We start from the raw sequence: 16,693 nt of genomic DNA on the forward strand, positions 1-16,693 counted from the left end.
TCCCGCATCGGGCTCTCTGCTCAGCAGGGAGCCTGCTTCCCTCTCTCTCTCTCTCTCTGCCTGCCTCTCCATCTACTTGTGATCTCTCTGTCAAATAAATAAATAAAATCTTTAAAAAAAAAAAAAAAGAAATTTTGGGGTGATGTATGTGTTCATTTTCTCAACTGTAGTGATGGCTTCATAAATACATACATACATCAAATCCTATAGAATTGTTGAATTTGCTGCACTTTATTGTTATGTAAATTATGTATTAATAACAGCCATTCAATATCATTCTATGAAATATTTTCCCTTACTAGGGTGCCAATCTTCCTGTGTAACATAAAATGCAAAATATTTCTCCTATAGTTTTCTCCAGGCTTTGTGACTGTGGTACTCTTAATGCTTGGTAAGTACCATTCCTCTTAAAATTTGGATTCTTTCTTCCATGGTGTCCGCAAAACCTTTAACTATTATTTATCCATGAGTTTTATGCCCAAGGTGACACAGATTTCCTTTCTCTTTCCTCAGGACAAACCTGTGGAGCCTCAGTGACTCAGATGGAAGGCCAAGTGACCCTCTTAGAAGAGGCTTCTCTGAATGTGAACTGCACTTATTCAGCATCAGGGTCCCTTACTCTTTTCTGGTATGTCCAGTATCCCAGTGAATGTCTACAGCTCCTCCTGAAAGCCTTGAGGGACAAGGAGAAGAAAAGCAACAAAGGATTTGAAGCCTCTTTTGATGGCAGATCGAAATCCTTCCACTTGGAGTAAGGCTCAGTGAAAGCCTCAGATTCAGCTGTGTACTACTGTGCCCTGAGTGACACAGTGATGGGGACTGCATGGGGACCTGAGCACAACTTCTGAGCAGAACAGGGCCCTGGGAGCTGAGTGTCTTTGCCTGATGCAGTCTGGTTCCAGCACAATCTGTTGTTTCTCTGTCAGTGTCTGGTTGGTACAAAACCATACAAATGACTAGAGCGTAGGAACCAGCAGCAACATTCCCCAACCCCAAGTGTTCTTTAGTGATATTAAAACCAGTTCAATGCCAAGAGTTCCTCAGCCAGGGTGTAACTAATTTCAAGGTAGAATTACACAACAATGAAGTGGTCTTGGAGTGCCCACTAGGTTAAGTGTCTGACTCTTGATCTGCTCAGGTTATGATCTCAGGTTTGTTTGATCAAGCCCCAACATCAGACTCCCTGCATGCTGGGTTGGAATTTGCTTCTCTCTCTTTCTTCCTGTCCTTCTGTCCCCCACCAACTGACTCTCTCTCTCTCTCTCTATCTCTCTCTCTTTCTTTCCAAAATAAATAAATCTTTAAAATAAACAAACAGTTATGGATGAATTGGTCTCTTGTTCATCTTTGTGGTGAAATTCCAGGCTGAGAAGTTGTTCAGGCCACCCTGGTGTGTGTTGCTGTGTCTATGACACTTTTAGATACACACAGTGTGCCTAAGAAGGTGGCCTCTGCCAAATACCTTCCTGACAGAGTATAAGCAGGAGAGGTGGTGGGAGAGCTTTAGTGCAGAGCAGAGTTTATTAGAGAAAGAATGGAAAAGAAGAAAGGAGGAGGAACACATGTACCTGGGCAAGGAAAAGAGAGGCCAGCCACCTCTGCCGTGGTTTCTTTTCTAGTAAATCAGGTGATAGACACAGACTGATATTCAACATAAGGGCTGGGGACAGAAACAGAATGGAGGAAGAGGTTTATATTTTGGCCAGATAAATAGCTCAGTTGGCTTTCTGACGGTAAGAACTCAAGTGAGATCATTCTCAGTGCCCAGGAAATATGGTGAGGGAAAATGCTCTTGCACTGATGTTTCCTAACAATACAGATTGATAGGTGATATGGGAGGAAAATCCTGTAGATTTCTCTAAATCCTGTTTTGCAATGTCTCACAGAGAGCCACAAATCAGGGAACTGGAGAATGCAAAGGAGTCAACAATGTAGTAGAGACCCCAATATGGACCCTCAACTCTATGGTCAACTAATCTTTGACAAAGCAGGAAAGAATGTCCAATGGGAGAAGGACAGTCTTCTCAATCAATGGTGCTGGGAAAACTGGACAGTCACATGCAGAAGGATGAACCTGGCCCACACTCTTACACCATACACAAAGATAAACTCAAAATGGATGAGAGACCTACATGTGAGGCAGGAATCCATCAAAATCCTAGAGGAGAACATCAGCAGAGTAACTTCTTCAACATCGGTCACAGCAACTTCTTTCAAGATAAGTCTCTAAAGGTAAGGGAAACAAAAGCAAAAATGAACTTCTGGGACTTCATCAAGATAAAAAGCTACTGCACAGCAAAGGAAACAGTCAACAAAAGTAAGAGGCAACCCACGGAATGAGAGAAGATATTTGAAAATGACATTTCAGATAAAGGGCTGGTATTCAAGTTCTATAAAGCACTTTTCAAACACAACATCCAAAACATAATAATCCAGTCAAAAAATGAGCAGAAGAAATAACAGATATTTCTCCCAGAACACATACAAATGGCTAACAGACACATGAAAAAATGTTCAATATCACCAACCATCATTGAAATACCAATCAAAACCACAGTGAGATACCACCTTACGCCAGTCAGAATGGCAAAAATTAATAAGACGGGAAAGAACAAGTGTTGGTGATGATGTGAAGAAAGGGGAACCCTCTTACACTGTTGGGAATGCAAGCTGATACAGCCACTCTGGAAAATAGTTTAGAGGTTCCTCAAGACATTAAAAATAGAGCTAACCTACAACACAGCAATTGCACTACTAGATTTTTATCCTAAAGATAAAGGTGTAGTGAAATAAGGGGTGCAGGCACCCCAATGTTCATAGCAGCAATGTCTACAGTAGCCAAACTGTGGAAGGAGCTTAGATGTCCTTCATCAGATGAATGGATAAAGAAGATATGGTTCATATATATAATGGAATATTACTCAGCCATCAGAAAAGATGAATACCTACCATTTGCACTGACATGGAAGGGAATATGCTAAGTGAAATAAATCAAGCTGAGAAAGACAATTATCGTATGGTTTCACTGGTATGTGGACCATATGGAATAGCCTGGAAGACCACAGGGGAAAGGAGGGAAAATTGGATGGGAGGAAATCAGAGAGGCAGATAAACCTTGAGAGACTCTGGACTCAGGGAAACGAACCAAGGGTTACAGAATGGAGGGGTGGGTTAACTAGGTGATGGGTATTAAGGAGGGCATGTGTTGTGATGAGCACTGGGTGTTATATGAAACTAATGAATCCTTGAACACCACATCAAAAACTAATGATGTACTATATGTTGGCTAACTGAACATAAGAAAAAACGTAATAGAATAAAGCAATGTCTGTATTGTACTGCATCACTTTGCCAATATGGTTGCAATCTTCTTTGTTTTTTAAGTATTTTTTAATGACTTCTTTATTTTAGGAGGACTTACAGAAAGGTATACCCAAAATGTTTATTTGTGTTATAACAACGTCTAAATAAAATACTGTCCATTTCCTAGTGATCGAAATCTAGTAAAACACCTTGAAACATCAACTCCAAGTTATCAAGATGAGGAACGACTTAGGGTAGTAAGTGACAAAGGGTCAGAACTGGGGTTGTTAATCAAAAGGGATTTTAGTCTATAGGTAATAATGACTTTAATAATTCATATATTCACAAATTCCTGCTTTTGTTAAAAGTAATAAAAAGTCATGAAACCCTTCATAAACGCTTATGCATATTCCCTTCTATTCTTGTCACCAAAAAGGGGAAAGGAGAGAATGATCAACTTCTATATAACATTTTGTCCAGGCACCTGAAGTACAAGCATTTCTCCCTCCTCTGGGATCAGGTAGTTTTTAGTTTTCCCTCCTCTGAGTCCTGCTCCTTGACCCTATTACAGTTATGTATAGTTTTTGTTTTTACCCAGAGATTGTAAACTAGTGTGTTATCTCCTTTCATATATTCTTTTAAAAATTCACTAATTCATTCATTCTTTCATTCATTCACAGTTTTTTTTTCACTTTCAGAAAAGATTCATTTTAACTGGTTTCAGGCTCATTTACCATTACCTTCTGAATCAGCTCTTAATGCAAGAGTCAAAAGAGTGCCTTTCTTCGGCTTGTGAACTGCCTGTTCTAGGAAATAGTCCTTTGTCCTTTGTGAAAATCTCACCACCAACTCTTTTTACATTCTGTCCATCTAAGTTTGGGTAATTAAATGCACTTATTGTTATTTCTTGGCCCAATGTTACTGCTTCTCCAGACTTTAAAAAAAAATAACTTATAATGTATTATTTGTGTCAGGGGTACAGTTCTGTGATTTATCAGTCTTACCCCATTCACAGCACTCACCATAGCACACACCCTCCCCAATTTCCACCCCCCATCATCCCATCCCTCCCACCCCCTTCCTCTCCCACAACCCTCGGTTTGTTTCCTGAGATTAAGAGTCTCTTATGGTTTGTCTCCCTCTCTGGTTTCGTCTTATTTCATTTGTTCCCACCCTTTCCCTATGATCCTGTCTTGTTTCTCAAATTCCTCATATCAGTGTTATCATATGATATTTGTCTTTCTTTGATTGACCTATTTCGCTCAGCATGATACCCTCTAGTTCCATTCACATTGTTGCAAATGGGAAGATTTCATTTCTTTTGATGGCATATACCACATCTTCTTTATCCATTCATCTGTTGATGAACATCTAGTCTCTTCCCATAGTTTGGCTATTGTGGACATTGCTCCTGTAACCATTGGGGTGCATGTGCCCGTTTGAGTCCCTACATTTGTACCTTTAGGGTAAATACACAGTAGTACAGTTGCTGGGTCGTAGGGTAGCTCTATTTTCAACATTTTGAGGAACCTCCTTACTGACTTCCAGAGTCTTGCATTCCCACCAGCAATGTAGGAGGGTTTCCCTTTCTCTGCATCCTCACCAACATCTGTCATTTCCTGACTGGTTAATTTTAGCCATTCTCACTGGTATGAGATGGTATCTCACTTCACTCACAGTTTTTATTTAAATTCCAGTTAGTTAATATACAGTGTTATATTAGTGTCAGGTGTACAATATAGTGATTCAATACTTCCACAGAACACCCAGTGCTCATCAGGACTAGAGCACTGCTTTATCCCCTCAACTATTGAACCCATACCCTAACCCTCTCCCTTTTGGTGACCATCACTTTGATCTCTCTAATTAAGAGTCTGTTTCTTGATTTATCTCTCTGTCTTATATTTTTCCCTTTGCCTGTTTGCTTTGTTTCTTAAATTCTGTATGAGTTAACATTATAGTATTGTTCTTTCTCTGACTGACTTATTTCCCTCAGCATTATACTCCCTAGTTCCATCCATGTCATTGCAAATAGCAAGATTTCACTCTTTTTTATGGGCTGAATAATATTCCATTACACTTTTATATATTCTAAACATCTAGTAAATTACCCCACTGAAACTAAAAGCTCAAGAAATATTTATATTTTTTGACTAAGGTAAAGAAATTAAATAAGTAGCACAGGATGAGACTTACTAAATTATTTTCTGATACTAATTTCCATGCAATTCCATTTTAAAAGTAGGATTTGGTTCACTTGCAATCCACATTCAGTCTAAGCAGTTATCTTCCTTTCTGACCATCTGCTTTTTCTTCATCAGGAAGCCTGGAATGAATGGGGCTGGGATCTGAAGTGTTTTTGCCAACTTGTCAGTACCCTAGGGGGCACTCTAGACCTTAAAGGAAACAAAGACTTTCTGAGGTTCCAACCTTGAACAGTTAAAGAGAGAACAGAAATCATGCAAGCCAGTCCAATTATAGATAGCAAAGGTAAGGAGGACAGGGGCAGAGTCTGTGTAAAATTCACCTCAGGTTTTCAGTTCTGCCATTTCATGTCAACTTCAGACATCTGGAGGCCATGTCTCTAGAAATCCATCATACAGATAATTCCTCATAGGTACCAGGATAGGATTATTTCTGGGTATTGTGAGCCTGGAAACTCAACAGAAAAATCCCATTACCTGTTGTCAATTGTTATGAATAAAATCTCCCACCTTACTGGCCTTGGAACTATCTCAATATCCCAGATATACTACCTTTTCATCTATCTCTGCTGAAAGTGGAGAGAACAAGAATGAAGAGAAGAAGAGGAGAGGAAACAATAAGGAACACAAAGAGAAGGAAAGGGAGAAAACAACATTGACTTTGAACAGCAACAAGTGGCCCAGTCAGGCTCAGCTGTGTGGATGTGCAGGGTCCGTGAATTGCACAGGAGAGGTGGAGATGCGAAAGTTATCTGAGAGAGAACAGTATCCTACATCCTATTTTTCACCAAGAAAATTGTGGTTGGAATAATTTCCTATGCAGATGGTAACTGTCTGTTTCATTTCTGGAGCTCTCTTAATTTCAAGAACATGTATTTACTTCTGCAATACACAATACATGGTATCAGATACTTTTCCCTTATCCGTATTTTTATATAATTGAATTATCACATTGTCTGTCAGACTGTGCAATTAGGGGAATGGTGTCACTCTTTCATGTGATTCTTCGAAGTTCTAGGTAACCCCCTAGGCACTGACTCTTATAGAAATATCATTCACCTTTACTCATACACTAACTCACAAATCTCTTCCTTAAAGTATTTTAAGAAAAAAAAAAAAAACCATTTATCCTCCTATGTTAGAAGTATTGCCCCTACCTCCCTGCACTGTTAGCCATCACAGTTTTGGAGACATGACTGTGCACTGTCCTGGGCCACTGTGGGAGGAGTCTGGAGTTCTGTGAATGACAGGACTGAGGTGTGATTGGTGCTCGTGGTTCTGTTGAAAGGGATTGACTGTAAGACACAGTTTCTCTGAATCCAAGACTCTACACTCTGCACAGTAGGCAGAAGTACCTCATCACGTAGACAAGGAATCATGAGGAGACATTGGGGAGCTCTTTTGGGGCTCCTGTGCATCCAGGTTTGCTGTGAGTGGGAGCATTCCTCATGGGTACTCGGGTGGAGTCCACATCCCACAGCCCACAGTGGTGGGAGGAACTCCGAGTGGTTCCTACAACCTCAGCGGTGTATCTTAGGATATTTTGCAAGTTTGGAAACTGCATCAGTGACCTCCTGGTGACATCACTTGTGTTTGTTTTCCTCTTTCCACACAGGGGTGAGAGGGATGACAGTGGAGCAGAGCCCTTCAACCCTGAGCCTCCAGGAGGGAGCCAGCTCTACTCTCCAGTGCAATTTTTCCCAAACTGCGAACAATGTGCAGTGGTTCTGACAGCACCCAGGGGGCAGCGGTCTCACGGGGCTGTTTTACATAGCTTCAGGGATGCAGCACAGTGGGAAGTTAAACTGCACAGTGAATATTAAGGAACGGTCCAGCACCCTCCACATCTGGGCCTCCTGATTTGAAGACTCAGCCACGTACCTGTGTGCGGTGGAGGCATAGTGCTCCCTGGTGATCTGCAGCATGCACCCAAACTGCAGCTGGGCCTGTGGCTCCCGCCCTTCCCGGGGTGGGCATTTGCCCCACAGTAGACTTTGCACATGTTCAGCCTTTCAGATTTACTTTAGGGCATGTTTTTCCTCCTAAAATAGACCCATCAGGGTGGTCCTTTCACTTGCTTTTCTTGCCCTTCTTCTTCCCAGAAAGCCCTTTGCAGGTAAAAAGCTCTTCGAAGGAGCCACTGGATCAAGTGACAGAGATGCTCCTATCTAATGCCTGGAAAAGCAGATCTTCTGGCAGGTAGCATAAAATGTGTATGTATATTACTCAAATGAAAAAGGCTTGACGAAATAATGCTTTAATTATGTTTTAATTTATAATTATTATTAGTGCTTTAGCATTTATCGTGGTGCTATCACTATTTAAAACTAATATTAGTTTTATCGTTGCACCTGTCTTTTAAAAGTGAGTCCTATAAGTGAGGAAACAAGTGCCTGAACAGAGAGATACGTGGGGCAGCAGGACTCAGGCAGGAACACATGCAGACTCAGGTTCTGGGTCACAGTGGCTGTGTGTGAACTCATCACTTGGAGGGGCCACCTGTGCTGTCTGTGCCTGCTTTGGACTAGCTGGGGCTTTGACATGCAACAAAGGGTGTAGTTAATGCTGTCAGGAAATTACTACAAAATGAAAGTTTATACCTGGACATTTCAGTAAAACAATTTGGCTGTTTCTTACATAACTATGGCCTTCCTGAGTATTTCCATTGAAAGGGTTGAAAACTCTTGTCCACACACAAGTCTCTTCACAGGTGTTTTATAGCTGTTTCATGCATAATAACCAAAGCTTGGAAGTAGCAGCATGTCCTTCAACAGATAAATAAATAAATAAATGGTGTTACATCCAAGCAATAGAATATGATTTGGTGCTAAAACAATCAGAGCTATGAAGTCATGCAGAGATAGGGGAATCTTATATGCATTTTACCAAGTGAAAATAGCCTATCTGAAAAGGCAATGTAGTGTATGATTCTGATCCTATGACTTTCTGGAAAAGGCAAAACTACGGAGGGAGTAAAAGATTGTGGTTGCCAAGGATTGAGGGGAAAACAGGGATGAGGGGCACAGAGAATACTTAGTGTAGTGAGCCTACTCTCTCCGATACTATACTGGTGGATACATGTCTTATACATTTGTTCACACCCACAGAATGTACAACAGCAAGAAGGAACCCTAGATAAACTGTGGGCTTTGGGTGATATGGTGTGGCAGTGTAGGCTCATCCATTCTGAAAAGGCCTTGAAATGATCTCAAAATTGTATATGCATCCCTGGCTGGAAATCCTGAACCTCTAAATTAAAATTTCAAGGAGAAACCCAAAATCCAGAAAGCAATTAGGCTGTTTTAGAGAGAGTACTCCTTGCTTTCCATATGAGTAAGCTCATCCACCCCCTCCAGGGTATCTCATTTGAGGAGTTTCTTTTCTTCATATAATATGTAAATTGTATGAAATAAAAATATATAGGAAATATGTCTTCAGAAGAGCATCCTGCTTGCCCATAGTTGAGCCATGGTACCCCTTGGTCTCACTGCCTGTGAAAGAATTTCAGTCAGTGAATAAAGTCCCATTTTTTCCAGTGTTAATAAGAATTTATTTTCTCCTTGATATATTATTGATGTCATAGGAGAAATGAAAACCTGATAGAATCTCATCCTGTATCTCTGTTTCTGAAGAGGCTTCAGCCACTTAGGACCAACCTCAGAACCACTAGATCACATGTGGTTGTGCAAATGGTCTTGGGGTCCATGATGCAGGCAGTTTCACCCCACTCTGACACCAGTCCACATTGCACACAACCAGTTCTTAGTAAAAGTTTGCTTCTTATATAGTATGAATGAAATTTAGAGCTGGAAGTACCTTTAGAAATCCTTTAGTCCAATTTAATGTTATACATCAGAGACTATAACCAAGTTGGCTGTAAAAAACAATTAGGTAGGGAATGAGCTGGAGGAAAGAGAAAGTGGGTTTCCTCACTTCCTCTTTGATATTCTTGCTCCTGCCTCCTTGCTGTAGGACCATTCTGCTGGGTAAAGAGGACATATCTAATGCAAGCCCAGCCACTTAGATCTCTGCACTTTGAGTCTGAGAAAGATGTGGTTCAATCAATTTGAACACCTGAATGGAGAGTTCCAATTTGTGTAAATGTCTGAGACCATGGGCTGGAAAGGAGACTTGGGCTGAGCCACTGTGTTTCTACCAGCAAATTTATCCATCACTCACTGTTTCTGTAGGAGAAAGCCAGACGTGATAGTTTTACCTGAACATCTACATGTATTTCTAAGGATGTTCCCCAAAATAGCAAATATATTTATTATGTCAGTTAGACATCCCTTGAAGGCAGGGTGAGTATAATGAGCATACCTTACACATTGTCTGCAAAATGATCATAGGATTTGGAAGATCTCTCCAGTGCAAAAACCAGGAAGCTCTTAGATGATGTTTTCTAGGCCAATACTTGAAAATAAGTAAAGTAATATTCTTTTTTTAAAATTTTATTTATTTATTTGTCAGAGAGAGTGAGCACAGGCAGACAGAGTGGCAGGCAGAGGCAGAGGCAGAGGGAGAAGCAGGCTCCCCGCTGAGCAAGGAGCCTGATGTGGGACTCGATCCCAGGATGCAGGGATCATGACCTGAGCCGAAGGTAGCCGCTTAACCAACTGAGCCACCCGTCCTGTAAAGTAATATTCTGTAAAAACATCGTGGAGCTGGAAATTTTGCCCAAGGGTTGGCTTTATCTGTGCAACAGTTAGTCCATGGAAGAGATCCATTCATATGAATGGTCACATTCAGTTCTGAGAGTCACACCTAAAAACTGGAAAAATTGACCTTCCCACCAGCAGAGGGAACTTCACCCAGAGAAGAATCTGAGAATTCTTATTTTATGGGGAATGGGGGAGAGAATGGAAGATTCTCAGACTCAAGAAGTTTTCCACACATAAAAACACATTTCATATATATGCATATATTTATATATTATTTTTTTTTAAAGATTTTATTTATTTATTTGACAGAGAGAAATCACAAGTAAGCAGAGAGGCAGGCAGAGAGAGAGGAGGAAGCAGGCTCCCTGCTGAGCAGAAAGCCCGATGTGGGGCTCGAACCCAGGACCTGGGATCATGACCTGAGCCGAAGGCAGCGGCCTAACCCACTGAGCCACCCAGGCGCCCCTATTTATATATTATTTGATATTCTTCACTGTAGCTGTCTTTAAATCTTTCATGGTGGGAGAGGAGGATGAAAATGAGTTTTACTCTTTGTCCTTTCTCAGATCTGAGAGTAGTCTTCACAGAAAAGGGGATTCTCCTTTTGAAAATGAGGTAGTCTTGGTTTCCCAAAAATCATTTCTCCTGATCAGTTCTTTAAGGCCAGTTTCTGGTTGGTACCATCCCAGGGCATGCACAGTATTTATGCTTCCCTGTTATTCCCCTGCCCCCTTAACGTTGAGATTTGGTCCTTTACTTTTGTCACAGTCATCTCAACTGACAAATGATTCCACATTTTGACTGTTGGTACTGTCAGTCCTCTGGGAAGAAATGCAAAGTCATGGGCAAGAGCAAGTAGGAGGAGCAGAGTCTGAGGTAAGAGACACTTAAAATATCAAATGATCTTTATTCTCTTACTCTAATCCTTGCTTCCATGTTCCTTTTAGAAATAGTTTTACTCCATAATAGACAACTGAGGACGGTAGATTTGGCAGAAAGGAAAAGTTTTCTATTTTCTTTGTTTAAGGGAGTAAATCATGATTCCTTCCTGATTTCAAACATGTATACCCGGCCCATCCTAAAATAAACAATAATATCATCTACCTCTTTCCAACTTACTAACAGTGACTCAGTATTGTGCAGGCATGTAAATCTTGTTCTCCACATTCTTACTGTAGAGTTCATCCCTGATCTAAGATATAAATTGCTTGACTGATTGCTGCCTTGATGCATGTGAGTCCCTCAGAGGCGCCAGCTAAGAGAAGAGCATTTCCCCAGGGAGTTCAGTAGAGATGTGACCACAAGACATCAGTGCACCTGTGATGATGCGGAACATGTGGAATTTTCATTTTAGTGCATCTGATGGACTAGACTATGGCAGCAGCAGAATCTCTTCTTATTGGCTGGTATTCAATTTGGGAAGTTACCCTGTTAGAGGAAAGAAGGGACAGCCTGATAAGAGAGGGAGCTGAGCTGATTGGAGGCTGCAATTCTGAATGTGAGTTTAACTGGGAGGAACCATGAAGACATCCATGGGAGCTTTAATCATGTTCTCATGGCTGCAGCTGAACTGTGAGTTGAGTGTTTATGGGCACTGGAGTATATTAGTGGATATTCTTCAGAAGTCAAGATTGGCTTTACTCAGGTTTCCTCCACTTAGTGTAGAAAAGAGAATTCTGAAGCTTAATAATCTGGAATCTCTTTTTTCTCTGACCTTTTCTTTCTGCACAGGGTTCAGCCAAGGAGAGAATGTGGAGCAGCATCCTTCTACCCTGAGTGTCCAGGAGGGAAGCAGCTCTGTTATCAACTGCAGTTATTCAGACAGTACCTCAGACTTACTTCCCCTGGTATAGGCAAGAACTTGGAAAATGTCCCCAGCTCCTTACCTACATATGTTCAAACTTGGCCACAAAAGAAGACCAAAGATTCACTGTCTCATTGAATAGGACGGCCAAACATCTCTCCCTGCACATCAGAGACACCCATCCTGAAGACTCAGCTGTGTACTTTTGCGCAGCAAGCACACATTGCTTCCCAGGCACCTGCTGCCTGCACTCAAACCTGGGACTGGGGTTGCCCTCTGTCCTATGACACAGACCATCAAAGATAGCTTTTGTGCTGTTGTCTGTCTATAGGTGGAAGCTAATATGCTAGACTATTAAGATGGAGATGACCCAGACAGGGTGAAAACATTTTGTTGGATGAATCTTGTTTTTGGATTCTTGATGTGATTTAATAATGTTTTATTTTGAAATTCAGGTCTTCAAGATGACTTTACATTTGTTCTTCTGACTCTCTCTTATAAATATCCACTTAGTACTGATATTACAATCCTTATTATGGATGGGCATTTAACCATTGCATTTCAAAAGTAGCCATAATTAATTTTGTGATTCTACAACATTACATGCCAACATGGAAATATGGAAAACAGAAAAATGAAAGTGTTAATTCTGTAATTACAATTATTGTGGATATTCCTTTTAGTCTCTAAGAATTCTTATTATAATGAGGATCATGAAATTTTCACCTTGTGTATTTCAGTTTTAACATTCCCTTCTTCACTAATTCTTTCCCTCAAACATCTGCTTTTTAAAAATGTTAATTTTGGGGGGGGTGTCAAGATGGCAGAGAAATAGCTGGCTGAGTTGACATCAGGTAGCAGGAGACCAGCTAGATAGTTTATCAAAACATTCCGAACACCTACAATTCCAATAGGAGATGGAAGAGAAGAAGAGCAGCAATTCTAGAAACAGAAAATCGACCACTTTCTGAAAGGTATGACCTGCGGAGAAGTGAATCCAAAGCGACAGGAAGATAGACCATGCGGGGAGGGGCTGTCTCCCGGCAAGCGGCAGAGCAATGGAGCACAAAATCAGAACTTTTAAAAGTCTGCTCCACTGTGGGACATTGCTCCAGAGGCTAAGCCATGGTGAAGCCCATGTGGGGACAGTGTGGTCTCAAGTCCCGTGTGGTCACAGTAGGATCGGGGGTGTCTGAGTGTCACAGAGCTTGCAGGTATTAGAGCAGGGAAGCCAGCTATAGAGATGGAGCTGCGGACTGAGCTCTCAACTCGGGGTTACCTTAAACTGTGGTCCGTGTCACAGTCAGACCACTGCTCTGTGAGCAGAGAGCCCACAAGATCTGGGGAGATCCCCCTGAAAGAGTGCAGGGATCTGCTGGTTTGGGAGACTCCAGGAGGGGCTGTGTGCCAGAAACAGAGACACTTGGTCACAGGCCGGGTGAGCTTGGAGCGAGGCCAGAGGCCAGGGAGATGGGAGTGATTGAGCGCTTTTCTTGGAGGGTGTACTGAGGAGTAGGGCCCCCACCCTCCCCCAGCATTTAGGGAACAAAAGCTCCAGAAAGTTAACCCCAACCCAAGCAGATTACTTAGCCTGGCCCCTGATAAGGGTGGTGCAATTCCACCTCAGGCAGACACTGGAGAATCACTACAACAGGCCCCTCCTCCAGAAGATCAGCAAGAAATCCAGCCAAGACCAAGTTCACTTACCAAGGAGAACAGCAGAATTCCAGAGGAGGAGAAAGCAAAGCATGGAATTCAAGGCTTTCTCCCCATGATTCCTTAGTCTTGCAAAGTTAATTAATTTTTTTAATTTTATTTTTTTCTTATGCTAAAATTTTTTTAACTTTTACTCTTTCCTCTTTTAACGTTTTTTAACTAGTTTATCTTAACAATACCTTTCATAAAAAAAATCTTTTTTAAACCTTCATTATTATAGTCATATTTTATCCTTCATTGTATGTAACTTTATTTTTTGTATACACATAGGGTTTTTTCTTCTAAAAAAAATTTTGGGATAGAGCTTCTTCTAATACATCAAAATATACCCTAAATTTAGCACAGGGCTTTGTTCGAGTCTCCAACCTGAGCAAATTCTCTCCACTTTCTTTTTCTTTATTCTCCCAACCAACTTATCTTATCAACTCCTCTTTTAGAAATTAAAAAAAAAATTTCATCTTTATACTCTTATCCCATCCCTTCATCATGTTTACCCTTATTGTGTGTGTGTGTGTGTGTGTGTGTGTGTGTGTGTGTGTGTATATATATATATATATATATATATATTTCATTCTTTAAAATTTTTGGAGGTAGTTTCTTCTAAGAGACCAAAATACTCCCAAAATTAATTGGGTGACTCTGTCCTATTCACTGTTCTAATATATTTTTTCTTTTTATATTTTTTCTTTATTTTTCTTTTAAAATTTTTTTTTCATTTTATTTTATTTTATTTCTTTTCAGTGTTCCAGAATTCATTATTTATACACCTCACCCAGTGCTCCATGCAATATGTGCCCTCCATAATACCCACCACCAGGCTCACCTAGCCCCCCAACCCTCCCCTCCAAAACCCTCAGTTTGTTTCTCAGAGTCCACAGTCTCTCAGTATTTATAACTCTTAACAAATTTCTTATAATGGCCTTTTTCAAAAGAAATTTAGTTAAAAAAAAGAGAATAAGGGAAATGGTCTTAAGTAAGCATATGCTACCATTTAGGTGTTTGTATACATTATTTTTTTATTAATTTTTAAATTTTTTTATAAACATATAATGTATTTTTATCCCCAGGGGTACAGGTCTGTGAATTGCCAGGTTTACACATTTCACAGCACTCATCATAGCACATATCCTTCCCCATGTCCATAACCCCACTACCCTCTCCCGACCCCCCTCCCCCCAGCAACCCTCAGCCTGTTTTGTGAGATTGAGTCTTTCATGGTTTGTCTCCCTCCCAATCCCATCTTCATTCCTTTTTTCTTTTCCTACCCCCAAACCCCCACGTTACATCTCCACTTCCTTATATCAGGGAAATAATATAATAGTTGTCTTTCTCCCAAATAAATAAAATAAAAAAAAATAGTTGTCTTTCTCCGATTGACTTATTTCACTAAGCATAATACCCTCTAGTTCCATCCATGTGGTCACAAATGGCAAGATTTCATTTCTTTTGATGGCTGCATGGTATTCCATTATATATATATATATATATATACCACCTCTTCTTTATCCATTCATCTGTTGGTGGACATCTAGGTTCTTTCCACAGTTTGGCTATTGTGGACATTGCTGCTATAAACATTCGGGGACACGTGCCCCTTTGGATCACTACATTTCTATTTTTAGGATCAAATCCCACCAGTGCAATTGCTGGGTCATAGGGTAGCTCTATTTTCAACTCCATGCTGTTTTCCAGAGTGGCTGCACCAGCTTGTATTTCCACCAACAGTGTAGGAGGGTTCCCCTTTCTCTGCATCCTCGCCAGCATCTGATGTTTCCTGACGTGTTAATTTTAGCCATTCTGACTGGTGTGATTTTGATTTGCATTTCCCTGATGCTGAATGATGTGAAGCACTTTTTTATGTATGTGCTGGCCTTACCCAATAATTCTTATGCATTTTTGCACTAGCATTGTCTGTGCAGAGCTGAACTATAACACTAGGGTGGGTATTGTCTCAAATAAAGGCTATACCCATGCAAGTTATTTTATTAGTGAAAAAACATTCAGGATAACCAGAAATATCTAAGATTTTACCATTAAAGTGAGAAAATACGTCTAAAAGGATAAAAATTACCTCTAAATGATACAAAGGAAAGTATTAAAATCAGTGGTTCCTAATATCTAGGAGAATTCTTTTCTTCTTTTTTTAATCCTTAACTTTTATTCAGTTCCTATTTTTTTTTTTAATTGTGTTATGTTAGTCACCATACAATGCATCATTGGTTTTTGGGACTTCATTAAGATAAAGAATTTCTGCAAAGCAAAGGAAACAGTCAACAAAACAAAGAGCCTGGTGGTGAGAATTTTTTTCTAATTGTCTTAGATGGAGCTGTTCGTCATGCAGTTACATGTCTTTTTTTTTTTCCTACGATATTACGTGTACAGTCATTGTGGACTGTCTGCTTCTGCTGTTTCTCCAGAAAACCTCAGTTTAAGATCTCTAATATGAGTAACTTTTTCAATTTCTGTCAGTGAAGAATGTAGGATGTCATAGTATTTGATAAACATGTAACCAAGGATCCATTTCCTCTACTTTATCTGAATTAGTAATAAGTGGTACCTATAAAGTTATTTCACAATTCTCAATGTCAGTTTTTTTCTGGGATTTTGTTCAGGACACCAAAGGTTTAGGTCATGTAATGGTGATGAAATGAATGTCCACAGAGCAGCCTGTACCTGTGAGGAAAGGAAGAATGTCAAGGCTTTACTTATTTAGTTCAATAGTTTGGGAAGGCTGGAATTCATATGGTTTGGGATATCTGAGTTATGTGGGCTACAGTGAACAGTCCAAAGTGAGACAGCCTAGGACTTTGTAAGGAAGACACAGGGCCATGAAGGCTAAGACTGTACCAGGCCACAGTAGTTCAAGGGTAACTGCTACAGTAACTCATTTCAGTTTAACATTGCATTTGTTGTTTCCACTTTTCCACAGGATCTGGGTGTGATAGGAGAAGAGAACTTTCTATGTGAGTCCTATCTTAACCTAACTTTCCCAGAGACTTTTGCTC

The 16,693-nt window shown here is 40.4% G+C and overlaps 1 pseudogene and 1 gene segment (V, D, J or C); both read left to right on the forward strand.

Annotated features, from left to right (window-relative positions):
- The first annotated feature begins 384 nt into the window (after window positions 1-384).
- LOC125104792 (T cell receptor alpha variable 9-2-like) lies at window positions 385-755 on the forward strand. The segment is given in 2 exon segments: window positions 385-391; window positions 514-755. Coding segments are annotated over 2 exon segments (249 nt in total).
- A 10,856-nt stretch (window positions 756-11,611) lies between these two features.
- On the forward strand, window positions 11,612-12,259 carry LOC125104466 (T cell receptor alpha variable 13-1-like; annotated as a pseudogene).
- Window positions 12,260-16,693: the final 4,434 nt, after the last annotated feature.

Source organism: Lutra lutra, chromosome 7, assembly GCF_902655055.1.
Source record: "Lutra lutra chromosome 7, mLutLut1.2, whole genome shotgun sequence".
NCBI classification, from domain to species: domain Eukaryota; kingdom Metazoa; phylum Chordata; class Mammalia; order Carnivora; family Mustelidae; genus Lutra; species Lutra lutra.